Genomic DNA, 13,663 nt, shown 5'->3' on the forward strand with positions numbered 1-13,663 from the left:
TTTTTGTAAAGGCCAAAATAATATAGTATCAGATGTGAAAGATTTGATATATAATGTTTCAAAAATAATTAATTTATGATTGTCCTTTCAATTAAATGTACAATAATGATGAGTACATATGGATGAGAAGTATTATTTGAAGTAGTTTTGAATGTAAGTTATACTTCAAATGAAATAAGTGTTATATGTAATGATGATCAAACATTTATTATTACTTAGCTAAATATGTAATTCGTGATTTGAGTGCGCGTAAGCAACACAGTATCTCTCAATTAAGCATTACTTCAACTTTGAATTTTGGGAAAGAAATAATAAGTATTGAAAAATTTATTCGTATAAAATATATATAAATAGGTAATTGTACTGTACCGATCAATTTTATACTAGATGAAATCCAATATGATAATTGAATATTATAAGGCATCATTGCTTGTAAGAACGATTATAACAGTGGTAAAATATGAACAATAAGATCAGACCACACCATCTACATTCTTACTCCTTTACCTAAAATTCCTACAATGTAACTTATGAAACCGGTCATTCATAGAGACGTTGAATCGATATATAGATCGTTCCTCCAATATTCTTCTGAGTTATTGCAACAACCAAATTATGATGGCATAATGAATATATGTGTTAGTTGGGTGTGGACACGTGTTGAACTTAAGAATAAGAACAAAAATTGAAGCAATGCAAAATTATATTATTATTGTAAGACTACACATGGGTGCACGAGAGCATGGACCATGCTAAAAGCAGGTCGCTATAATTCTAGGAGTAGTTGTGACTTATTATTGTGCTCACTGCATATCTATCTGAACCATACTCTAATTTCCTTCTCTAGCCACAAGAATTAAATACAAAAAGACAAACATTTTTCACCTCCTTTCTATTTGCACGTACGTAGGTCCATTGACGTTTTTAAGGTTTATATACTGACTACTTACTGCCCCTGAACTCGCAAGAGCTTATCCACCGTAAATTCTTACAGCCCGTTTGGTTGGGAGGAGGGAATTACGGGGGAAAAGAATTGTAATTCGGTGGAATTGCAATTCAATGAATAAGGTAAGAATTGAAATTACAGTGTTTGGTATGCAATAATAGAAGTACAGGGAATTGAAAGGTAATAAGTGATAGAATGACTAAAATGCCCTTATGTAATAATAATAATAATAATACAGAATAATAATAATAATAATAATAATAACAATAATAATACAAATAATAATAATAATAATAATAATAATAATAAAGAATTTTAAAATGGGATAGAGATGAGAATGAAATAAGAGAACAGAACCAGATGGAGATGAGATAATAAGATAACAGAACCATTTGCTAAACTGCCTTCTGCTTTGCTTCTATTTTGCGCCAAACAGAACCAGAGATGAGAGGGGTAATATTGTCTTCACAGCACCATATTTTCTCCCAACAACCGCTGAATTGTAATTCTGAGGGTGAGGGCCTGAATTGTAAATCAGCAAAGGGAGGGAATTGCAATTCGGCTGAATTGCAATTCCCTCCAACCAAACGCAGTAATTTGTAAATTCGTTGAATTCAAATTCAACACCACCTAAACTACATTGAACCAAACATCCTGTTACGTTTTGGACTGGTTGTTCTCCAATGAGTATTGGAAGCTTCATCTGATCTATCTCTTATTCCAAGAATAATAACTTGTACAAGTATGATGTGTATCTTACTTGCGCTAACTAACGGATAAGGTTAGGCCAAATGTATAAATCTGTTTTTGTATATGCCATTATTTTTGGAGGTTAGGCCCTAGAGTAAATATAATGTAATTTCCTTTTTTTTTTAACAAAGAGTCAACATCCACTGGGGTTCAAACCTGTGACCTCTCACTTGATTAGAGCCACAGTTATGTCACTTAACCACCAGATTTTTAGCATGTAATTGTCTTCTTTGTTTCTAATGATAATGGATTATTTTGTAATATAACAAGTCTCTCTTATCCTTTTCCTTGAGTTCGTGTACTAATTTTAGGCAAATCATAGTGTGAACCAGATAAACATTCATTTTTAGTATCCTAAAACTTCATTTTGTTAAATATATACTTAAAATAAACTTTTAATGTACTAAAAATGAATATTTAGTATACTAAAATTGAACCTTATGTCAGTGGTCATCTTGTAACAATAAATAGAGTAATTCTATTGGGATTATGATATAGTTTGTCGCCTTTTGTAGGGTAATTTATTTAGTTTTATATTTAGATGTCAATAAAAATCGCAATCACTACTTGAAGGTGTATTTTAGATAAACTTTACTATTGTGTAATAGTATGTAAATTATATATGAGAGAGAATGGTAAATCGCACTAAAAAAATTTTGGGCAACAAGCTCGACAAATAAAGCGTCAGCAAAAATTAATCTTATGATGACCTTGTGATATGAGTATCAACTCACCCACCTCTTTTGCGATTAGGGTAATTTATTTTTTAAATAATTTAGAGTGTTGTATTTAGTTGTCATAGAAAAACACATTTATTAATAGTATTAAATATATTTATTAATTAATTGGTGTTATATGTTTGTCTTGTTTTGGAAATATATGCATATATATGCGAAAAAAACTGGTGCAAATTAAAGTGGAGAAATAGTTGTCATGTAAAGAGTCAAAGCAGCAATGATAGCATGACAGTTGACAAAGCACCATCCGTGGTAGGAGATCACCATAACCCGGAAACAATAAACCGGCCAGTATAGACATGTCAAATTGTCTAATTGTATATGTTGCAAATTGGGTATGGCATGCATGGACCTAAGGGTATCCCAATTTGTGACATCCGGGATACTAATTTACAGAGTTAATACCACAAATGGTCTTCTGACTATTGGGCTAGTACTCCTTTTAGTCATCGACTTTCAATTCGATCACAAATGGTCCTCTGACTTTCATTTTTGACCACAAATAGTCCTCTATTAAAAATTCTGTTAAATAGGTGTTAAATCTAGGGGTATTATCGTCAAATTGATATATATAATTGTCATAAAATAAAAATGTTTACAATTTTTCACCAACAAATATAAAATGAAAAATTAACAAATATAAATACTCCTAAATAAAAAGACAATACATATTATTCTTGTAATTATGCGTACAAAATAAAAATTTAATATTAGAGCTATCTGTTTTTAATTTAACCAACAGATTAAAATGGAAGAATTTTTTTTAAACATTGTTTCCATAATTTTCATGGCTGTTCATACATGGATGATTAATAGTTTTCACTCTTCATTAATCGATCAAACATTTTGTTTGGGACATAACTGAAGGTCGCCACCATTGAATTAATATAATTAATCAAGTACAAATTGCGAACAGTAATCATGAAATTTTTTTTAATTTGTTTGTTTATGTGATTTGTCACGTCCATTTTGCTATTATATTTATTAACTTAATGTTTATTAATGTTTGAAATTAATTATGGTGTCATATAATTCTCAAAAAGAAGTAATTATAATAATATTAATCAATTTGACGATATTACCCCTAGATTTAACACCTATTTAACAGAAATCTTAACGGAATACTATTTATTGTCAAAAATGAAAGTCAGAGGACCATTTGTGGTCGAATTGAAAGTCGAGGACTAAAACGAGTACTAGTCTAATAGTCAGAGGACCATTTGTGGTATTAACTCTAATTTACACAATGTTTGGATATTCTATATTGAGAGAGAAAATTTGTAAATGTCCAGATGCTTTGTTGTATTACGGTTCTTGATTTCATGGTGGATGGTCATTGATAAGCAAACACAATCAATCGGATATTTAAAGAAAGTAAGTAGAAAAAAAAAAAAGAGTAGTTAATGCAATAATAAGCTATGATGAGCAGAAAAGCTTTTATTGCATCATATTTTGCAGAATTGGAACCTTTTTTCACTCTTTCTTAATCAGTCATATGAGGGTCTTGATCAAATAAGAAAGTAATCCTCACATTTAATATTGCAAGTCTCCCGTCAATTAATCAAACCTCCTAAAATAACAAATTGTCTTTCTAATATAGAAAAGAAAAGTGTGACATTAAGGAAAGTAATCTTCTTGTGAATCTCAGCTATTAACGCCCTCAAAAATTCATAATGTTGCGCTTAAATGAGAGCATGATTTCTCCTCCTCATCAACTCTTTTGCTCTGCTCGATGTCGAGAGTTAACAGCCAAGCACTCTGTCTGAGTTTGACTGTCAGATTACTCTAGGGCTGACTACTCGACTACCATACCCTACTCATCAAAGATAATTAGAAAGAAAAAAAAAAAAGCGTTTTGTGTGATCTTTATGGAGGATATATGCATGGTTCTTGCTAGGCACATGACGAGGGTGGGCAAATGAGAATATTTGGTTGTAGGATATTTACAATAAGATTGTTGTTAACGATAGTTCGAGGAGATATCAATTCTCAAGAGAGTTGATGTGTGATGTGTCATATGCAGACTCCACAAATAGTTATGGTTCGTGGTGGATGCCTAAGCTGTAGTCAATCATTATTGCATGGACTATGGTCCACACAGATGTACTTTCAGTACAAAAATAATGTACCTTAAAATAATGTATCTTTAGTACAAAAATAATGTACCTTATATTTTTTGTCCACACAGCTGTGTGGACCAAAAATAAAAAGTACATTATTTTTGTACTGAAGGTACATTATTTTTATACTGTAGGTACATTATTTTAGGTTACATTATTTTTGTACTGAAGGTACATTATTTGATATATACTGTCAAATAATGTACCTACAGTACAAAAATAATGTACCTTTAGTATAAAAATAATGTACATTTTATTTTTGGTCCACACAGCTGTGTGGACCATGGTCCATGCAATAATTTGCCGTCGTTCTCTAGATGGGCTCGGAGTGGTAATCAAGTGTAATTGGGCTAAATTGTAATGTAATTGGGCCTGAGTGGTCTGGGCTTACAAACAAAAAGACTGCCTTTATAATTGGCGAGTTGAGTGGTGGGCTGCTTCATCATAACAATACGGAGCTCCGTAAAGTAAAGGAGAGGACAAAAAGGGAAAGCATCAATATCTAACCGTTGGGAAGTCACAAAAAGACAAATGATTTGTAATGTCTCACGTGGTCGGAAAACATCTTTCTCCATTTCATACCTTACCTTACCTAATTATATTATGAAACACACTAATTAATTACACGGATCTACGGAGTAATTCTTAATTACGATGTCATTTGCAAACAAACATTAATTATACTCCGTATTATTTATGAATTATGTTTGTCATTAATAGTGATATTTACTGAGTACATTCAACTTTTGTTCCCACAACACGAGTCAAAACCATATATTTGTGATGATACAAAATATATTTGTGATTATTGGGACAATAGAATTTTTCTTATATTGCAAATTATATTATAATAATTGAGAAAAATGTTTAAAATAGTTACTTAACTACACATAAAAATGCAATTAAAATGTTCAATTCAAAAAGTGAATTAACTCATCAAACAAGTCAAATTTGTGTAATCAAACTAATTTGACCTGTACAGTATTATACATAAAATTATTGATTTGACATTTAAAAATTTTTAAAAAAGTAATTTTTTTTTTAAACAAGAAGGTTGAGTTTGACTTTTTTTATAAAAAATTAAATATTAAAAGGAAAAAAATATATTCCCTTTGTCTACGTCACGTGAGATGAAGAACTTTTTTATGTCTTTGTCCGTAGACGAAGAGTTTTTCTTCATTTTCATTAGAAGACATATTTTCATTAGTAGAAATGAATATTTTCTTAATTTCGGGTGCTTGATATGAATAAAATAATTGGTAATTTTTTGTTAAAGGCCATTTATCTATGAAGCTGATAGAATTAGTCAATTTGATTTGATTGTACCAATTTGACTTGTTGGAGAGAGGTTAGTTATATTTTCTTTTAATTGAGTTGTGCAATTATACTTTTGAGTGTGATTGAGTTGTTATGTTAAACATTTTTTTCCTTATAATTGTATATTTGTATTGTAGAGAATGAAAATGAAATTGAAATTGCATTCCCCTCCCTCCAATACTTGAAAAAGCTTATTATTATAGTGGGAGTGGGAATGGGTCTTTTACGGGAATTCTCCAACGGTACACTGCCCAATACCCAACGGTCCACCGCCCGCCCCTCTTAGCTCCCTACTCCCTACTTCACTTCACTACACCCCACACCATTTTCTGTCTTCTTCTTCTTCTTCCTCATCGCATTCTTTGTTTTTCCTCTTGTCTTCACTGTCTTCCGCTTTATCTTAGCCCTTCGTTCTCATGGACGCTGTTGTACTTGATGTTTCCGATCCCACTGGACCCAACCCCCAAAATCAAAATGGGGTTCACTCCGATCCCACATTGCGCCCTGCTGCTACTCACCCCGTGGTGCTTTCACCGGAGGAGCAGAAAACGCCGATTTCCAGGGCAGAGATCGACACCTCCGCTCCCTTCGAGTCCGTCAAGGAGGCCGCTTCTCGATTCGGCGGAATCGGTTTTTGGAGACCCGCCTCCCAGAAACCCTCCCCCAACTCCCCTCAGGTCTCTCTCTCTCTCTCTAGCTAAACTCCGGCATTGAAGCTTTTCTTTGCTTGTTTATTTTTCACTTAAATGTTTTCCAAGTATCAGAAAGTAGTAGAAATTTGCTTAATGCAGTATATATGTAGAGCAGCAAATTTTCTTTGGAGTGCCTGTCACATGTTTGTAAAAAAGAACTGCATTTGGGGACCTTTAGCCTAGCTAGGTAGTTTAGGTGGAATCCCATTTCATATTTTGCATGTGTGTTTTTGCCTTGTTGGGTGTTTTTCCCCTTAAAAATTCTTTGATTGTATATATTTGCTGGATAAATCTAGGGTGCTGAGGAGTTTGATATTGCGAAAGTGGAGGAACAAGCTGCCCAGTTGGAAAAGGATCTGATTGCCAAAGAATTGGAAACATTTGATGTCCTTAAAGAATTAGAAAGTGCCAAGCATGTTGTGGAAGAACTAAAAGTAAAGTTGCAGGAGGCATCTAAGCTCAGTGATTCGCTTAATGCAGACTCTGAAGCTAAGTTAGATGTTGCGTTTGAGTTAGACGATAAGAAGGATGGTGATGAAAATGTTGATGGAATCGATGGAAGAAAAACCGGTGATTCTCTTGATACAGATGCTGCATTCGAGTTAGGAGAGAAGGAAAGTGATGAGAATGTTAATGGTGGTTCTGATATGTGTGTTTCTTCAGCTCCGGGAGTCGTTGATTCTGGCCTGCAGTTTGTATCAGTGCCGGTTTTGTTGGAGTTGAAGCAAGCTAAGCTGAACTTAAGCAGGACTACCAATGACCTTGCTGAAATTCGTGCTACGGTTGAATCATACAACAAGAAAATTGAGAAAGAGAGAGTCTTCCTGGAAAAGACTCGACAGAGGCTATCTTCAAATACTGCGAAAGTTTCATCTCTTGAGGAAGAGATAAACCAAACCAAGCAGAAATTGCAGCTGGTGAAAGATTGTGAAGATGGTTCTTGTGATTACATGGATGTCACGAGGGAACTTCAGAGGTTGAGTTCCGAGACCGACCAGTGTAAGAACATTGGAGAGGCTGCAAAGTCGGAGGTTCTGAGAGCCATGCTTGAGATTGAGCAAACAAAGACGAGGATTAAGACTGCTGAGATCAGGTTGGTTGCAGCCAAAAAGATGAAAGAAGCAGCTAGAGCTTCCGAGGCTGTTGCTCTTGCGGAGATCAAAGCCCTGTCAAACACGGAGAACTCATTTACAGCTTTGAAAAGAAAACCCGAGGAGGGCATAACACTTAGCTTTGAGGAATACTCATCTTTGACCTCCAAAGCTCGAGACTCAGAAGAATCTTGCAAGAGGAGAGTCGTAGATGCAACACTTCTAGTCGATGAAGCAAATGTCTCAACAACAGAAATCTTAAAGAAAGTGGAGGAAGCCACAGAAGAAGTTAAAATCAGCAAGAAGGCGTTAGAAGAAGCACTGAGTAGAGTGGAGGCAGCAAATAGGAGTAAGCTGGAAGTGGAAGAAGCCCTGCGCAAGTGGAGGTCTGAACGTGGTCAAAGAAGACGTTCTATACAGAACTCAACCAAGTTCAAGAACGCTTACTCAACTCAACACCGTAAAGATTCTCAGCTCCTTGATGTGAACGGTCTCACTCTCATTACTGACGAGGCAAAACCAGTTTTGAAATCATCCCTTTCAATAGGTCAAATACTGAGCAGGAAGTTGCAACTAGCCGAAGAATTTGAAAATGGGATTCTGGCAGAAAAGAGCAGTGGAAAGCGGAAAGTGTCACTGGCTCAAATGCTCGGTAAGACAAACAGCAGCCTCACCAATTCAAAAGACGACAAGGAGAATGCCCATAAACAGCAGCAACCCCCAGCAAAGAGAAAGAAGTTCGGCTTCTCACGCATCTCTCTTCTCGTGACAAAACAAAGCAAGAAGAAGAAGCAAACCCCAAGTTATAGATGCCGCAGTGTGTAAAAGAGAACAGGTGATTGAACCATCTGTGGTGGAAAACGGATTTCCTTTCTAATGCATGATGCCTAGTGTCTGTAATTATCCCGAGACTAGTTACTTACTATGGTTGTTTAATCTAGGATTGTATTGTTGGATTGCTAATTCCGTTTATGTAATTATGTTGAGACTAGTTTACTTACTATGTTGTTTAATCTAGGATGGGATTCTTCCATTTATGTATTCTGTGTTTGTTTGAGTGCTAATTCTACAGGTTTACTCTAGCCTGAGCTGTCTGTATCATATCCCCAGTCTAGACAATGAATCTTTGGATTTTTATTGGATTGCTAATTCTACAAGTTATCTCATCCCTCCTGATTCTCCAATCCCATAAGATACAATGTACAAGTCATGTTACATTTTCTTTATTAATAAACGATAGTTCTTCTCACTATTTGGTATTATATTATTATAGAATTTTGATTTTATACTCCATATTTACTATATTATTATAGAAATTTGATTCTATACTCCACATTTAATTACTATGTCAAACATGACATTTATCACATTAAAGACGGAACATCAAAATAAATCAAATAATAATAGGAAAATACTACTTGGGAAGTTGGGATCTTGGACTTCTTAACTGTATGAGAGGTCACAGTAAGTTGAAAAAATAGCTATTAGCAAATATTACATTGTAACAATAGTAATATAATATTTTTAAAAAAACTTTTATTTAAATTTTTAATATAAATATTTTTCTTTAAAATAAGAATAACTTATCAATTATTACTAGAGTAAAAAGTAAGAGAGTAGAAATTGAGAGTTGGAGATTTATCCTCCTACAAGTTGGTAGTCTACGCTGGTAAAGTGAGACCAGAAGGGGAGGCTTCCCGAACGGATAAAGCCAACGAAGCAGACAATAATTGCGTTTATTCTCTGGAGCTGAAGAAAGCCTCAGTCGTCTCTCTCTCCTTCTCCCCAACCTTTTCGCAGGTATGATCTTTTCTGCAGATATGCATCTTTACCTTCCATACTTGCACAGATGGACAGATTTGATGGCTTCTTATTTGCCTATTCATCTTGTTTAAATATTTTTAACTTTCGATAAGGCTATGATCTTTCTGTTGATAGTGAACTGATTTTATGAATTTGAGTTTCGGGAGATGGGAGGAGGTGATCGTCATAAGTTTTCAAAATTATTTTAGGTCAATCGTTAGCAAGATTCACATATTTGACTTGGAAATATTTGAGTCCTTACGTAATCGTACTGGAAATTCTGATGTTTCAACTCCATACTGTGATCGAATTACTCAGTTCAAGGCCAAAAATCTTGAAAAGCTTAAGATTGTTTGAGTTTTAGCATCGTGGATTAATTGATTCGGTAGAAGTAAGCTGCAGATTGGCTCCGATCTATCCAGCGGATCCTTAATTCATCTAGAAAATTAAATTCGAAAAGTGAAGGACCGGCCATTTAAGAATTCCTCTTTTTGTGTGGGTTTTTTGGTTATCGGGTCAGCTGAAGTGGTCTTTCTTTTCTTTTCAGGCAGCATGGATATGAAGGTTTGCTTAGTTCTTGTCATACTAGGTGCTAGCTGGTGCTGTAGTGCCAGAGATTTGGCGAGCTCTGTCCCTAGTACAGAAACTGTAGATATTCCAGGTAGCTCTTGAATTCTTGAGATTTGCGATCTGTGATTTGATATGGTTATCAGTGCTTGTAAGGTTATGGGAAAACTTTCACAGTTATAATGAAACAAGTATGAAATTAGCTGGTCCTTTTATCTAGAATTAATCATCAGTTCTGGCCTTAATCTGGCCGCTTGTCCATAAGGTAAGGGGCCGTAAGGTATCTCTATGGTTTTGTTAACAAGTGGAAAACAACTACTACAGTTCTTCGTTGAAAAACACCTTATCATCTCATGGAGACCTGAAAGTTCATAATGAACATCGCTGTATCCTCTGTATTATTCTTCAGTACTCCTATTTTTAAAACATATTTAGGTCTTTCTCATTCAACTTAAAAATCATTCCTTGAAGATTTGTTTGTTTATGCCTGCCAGCCTACTTTATCTGTCTAAACGAAAACATGATCCTACAAACTAATTTGTTTGACCAAACATTAGCAAGATCTGGATTTTGATTGCCTCCATTCTTTTTGCCTTTCCAATGCATACTTATTAGATTATACATTTTTCTGAGTGATCTTAGTGAAATGTAATTGTCATATATAAATAGTAGAAATACATTAATTCTTGCTTGACCGACATGCAGAGAGACAAGAAGTTCAAGCTGTAAAAGTAGCCAAGGGAAATGATATAGTTTGCACCATGTGCGAAGAATTTACAAATCAGGCACTCAATTACCTTAATAATAACAAGACTCAAGAAGAGATTATTGGTCTCCTTCTTAAGTCTTGCGCTAAGCTGCGTGTCTACAAGCAGCAGGTATTTGTGCTCGAGCTTTAACTGTTTATTAAGTATGCATCTTTTATTTCGAAATGATATCATTCAAGGTTACTGTATATTTGTTTACTGAGTTCCTAGAGATGGAAGAATAACTAGGGAATGATGTCATTCTGGTATCCAATCTCTCACATAAGATTTGAAGTCTCAAATCGCAACAAAATGTTTAAAGTTAATCTGAAATCAATAATTGAGTAAAACAATGAACTCTTATGATTGCATCACACATGGGATTGCAGTAAGATGTTTTTAATACAAGATGACACATGAAGAAAATGTGTACTTATTGAAAGCATACCCTTCTTTACCGTGGTAAGTGTCTGCTGTGTAGGCAGTAGAAAACGACTCATGATACGAGCTTTGCGCAATGGCTAAGGATTTAAAAATTCACAACCATTGATATGCTACGTGTATATGTGTTCTTGTTGCAATTATGAACTGAAATTAATGTTACTTAGTTCTTCGAATTTATGTTTGCAGTGCGTCACATTGGTGAATTATTATGGCCCTCTTTTCTTCTTAGAGCTCTCATCAATAAAGCCTCAACAATTCTGTCAAGAAGTTGCCCTATGTCAAAAAGTTGCTTTCATTTCTCAGCAAGTTTCTAACAATACCTGCAATTTATGCCATTATGCTGTATCCGAGGTGTTAATGAAGTTGAAAGATCCCGACACTCAGGTACGCTGTCTGGGCTATATATATCTAACCCACGATCCAGTTCCTATTAGTTAACAAGTCTGCATCATGATGGTTCTTGCTGTCATTGTTTTGAACTGATAAGTGATAAATTAAACAACACCTGCTTGACTTTCTTATGACTCCATATGGAAGTTCAAATTTTCACTTGTGTGCATGTTCATGAGATTTTGTTTAACATAAGTGAGCTGGATGCCCCCTCGCGTTAGAAGAAAACTCCTTCGTTTAAGTACTAGATGCACCATTTGTGTACACACATATACATACGCTGGTTATATCCGCTCACAAGATTTTGAAGTCGTTTTCTTGTAATTTTCAGTTAGAGGTACTCGAGCTGCTCCTGAAGGCATGTGATTCAGCCAAGAACTACGCCCAAAAGGTGAGGATCCGAGAACATCTGTAACCATTTTACGCTTTAAGTTTTAATGCATCCTGATAGTTATGATCATAGAAAGTGCTTGGAACCAAAGTAAACCATCCAGGAGAATAGACATCTAAGAAGTCTGTTGCTGACAAGTTGCGCTTTATTAATCACGTTTCATAACAACTTTTGCAGTGTAAGAAACTGGTTTTCGAATATGCTCCCGTCATCCTCATCAACGCCGAGCAGTTCCTAGAAGCAACCGATGTGTGCACCATTCTTCACGCATGTGATTCCCCTGCAGCCGTAGTAGAACAGGCGTTGCCAGTGACAGATGCTTTGATGCATTCTGCATCTTAGAAAACCAAAGCTTCCCCATACCCCCTTAGCGGCCACGACTGTGAACTATTGTTTGCTTCTTCGCCTACTCGTGTGGTGTATACACGCGAAGAAGATTCATATTATGTGTGTAAAGTGTTCATACCAGTACTCTCTGTGTACAATACGATAATCTTTCTTATGAAGATTCACAATATTTCTTGGACATTATATTGCTACTGATTACATTCTTAAACTTCCATTCCACTTGACATGATGGGATGAAATAGAATGTTTGTGATAGACACTCTAATCTTATCTTGTCATGTCAGGTGAGACGAAAGTACATATAGAATAATTTTTCCTACTCTTCAATATTTTTGTAAGTTCTAAATATGAAGTAGTTTGAATTCTATGAGGAAGATAGTTTTTCCCCACACCATGCAATTGCTGTCTTTGCTGGCAATATAGGACATAAGAATCCACTTTGAGGAGATCTAAAAATATGAATTTTGTGATGTCTAAGATTCTTAAAGTAAGAAACTTAAACATTTAAGATTTTCCCATTTGAGTCCTTCAATCAACAAACCATCATATTTTTTTGGAATGGGAGGGGATCACCCATAGTCCATAGAACATATACTTAGTCCTGGTCCCGGGTGTTGGTTTTACGACCTTGATAGTTGAAGATGGGCCAATATAACCGGTTGGAAATCAAGGAAAATAATCTAAGTGTAATAAGAAAAGGATGTTCATGTTTTGAGTATAAAAGATTTTGAACCTTTTACAAGCCTTTTTATGGTGTTTATACAGCTTAGAGACTATTTTTGGTACTTGATCTTAATTAAGAAAAATAGATCAACTGTGCACATTAATCACAAATTGATTGCCTAAAAACATAAAGAAAGTAGTCTCCTAAATTTAGACTCAAATCATCCTAGCTACTCTTTTCGAAAATGAGTACACGGGTTCTATAATCTGGAATTGAAATGCACTTGGTCCAACCGCTTGGGCCAAGGCCGAACGCGGGACTGCCAATATCCAAGCCATCACCGGGTATGCAGGATAGTTCTTTGCAAGAGATGTTAAGTCTTTCCTTTCCCAAAGTTCAAGTTGTAAACTTGTAGGCGGCCATTGTACGTATTGAACCAAGAGCCCCGTCAAATCATTAGCCACCTTGTTCTCCTCTCTATAGACGCATTTTAACTTGATTTTTCAATTGTCTCTCCATCTCTTTCTTGCACACCTCCAATAACATGCCCAAATAGCTCCTCAATACCCGACAACCTTTTAGCCAATGTATAATATATTCTAAATTCATTTGAATCCCTACCCTAGGATAACTATACATATAAAAAAGAATAATCAA

At 35.1% G+C, this 13,663-nt stretch overlaps 2 protein-coding genes across 2 annotated transcripts; both read left to right on the forward strand.

Annotated features, from left to right (window-relative positions):
• Nucleotides 1–6,106: 6,106 nt before the first annotated feature.
• LOC116028490 (WEB family protein At2g38370-like) lies at nucleotides 6,107–8,673 on the forward strand. The gene is made up of 2 exons (XM_031270209.1): nucleotides 6,107–6,547; nucleotides 6,859–8,673. Exons 1-2 carry the CDS (start codon nucleotides 6,287–6,289, stop codon nucleotides 8,476–8,478), a joined length of 1,881 nt encoding a protein of 626 aa, XP_031126069.1. The 5' UTR covers nucleotides 6,107–6,286; the 3' UTR covers nucleotides 8,479–8,673.
• A 631-nt stretch (nucleotides 8,674–9,304) lies between these two features.
• LOC116030379 (prosaposin-like) lies at nucleotides 9,305–12,525 on the forward strand. The gene is made up of 6 exons (XM_031272610.1): nucleotides 9,305–9,453; nucleotides 10,004–10,117; nucleotides 10,729–10,901; nucleotides 11,400–11,597; nucleotides 11,935–11,994; nucleotides 12,172–12,525. Exons 2-6 carry the CDS (start codon nucleotides 10,009–10,011, stop codon nucleotides 12,334–12,336), a joined length of 705 nt encoding a protein of 234 aa, XP_031128470.1. The 5' UTR covers nucleotides 9,305–9,453; nucleotides 10,004–10,008; the 3' UTR covers nucleotides 12,337–12,525.
• Nucleotides 12,526–13,663: the final 1,138 nt, after the last annotated feature.

This window comes from Ipomoea triloba, chromosome 9, assembly GCF_003576645.1.
Source record: "Ipomoea triloba cultivar NCNSP0323 chromosome 9, ASM357664v1".
Classification (NCBI taxonomy): Eukaryota; Viridiplantae; Streptophyta; class Magnoliopsida; order Solanales; family Convolvulaceae; genus Ipomoea; species Ipomoea triloba.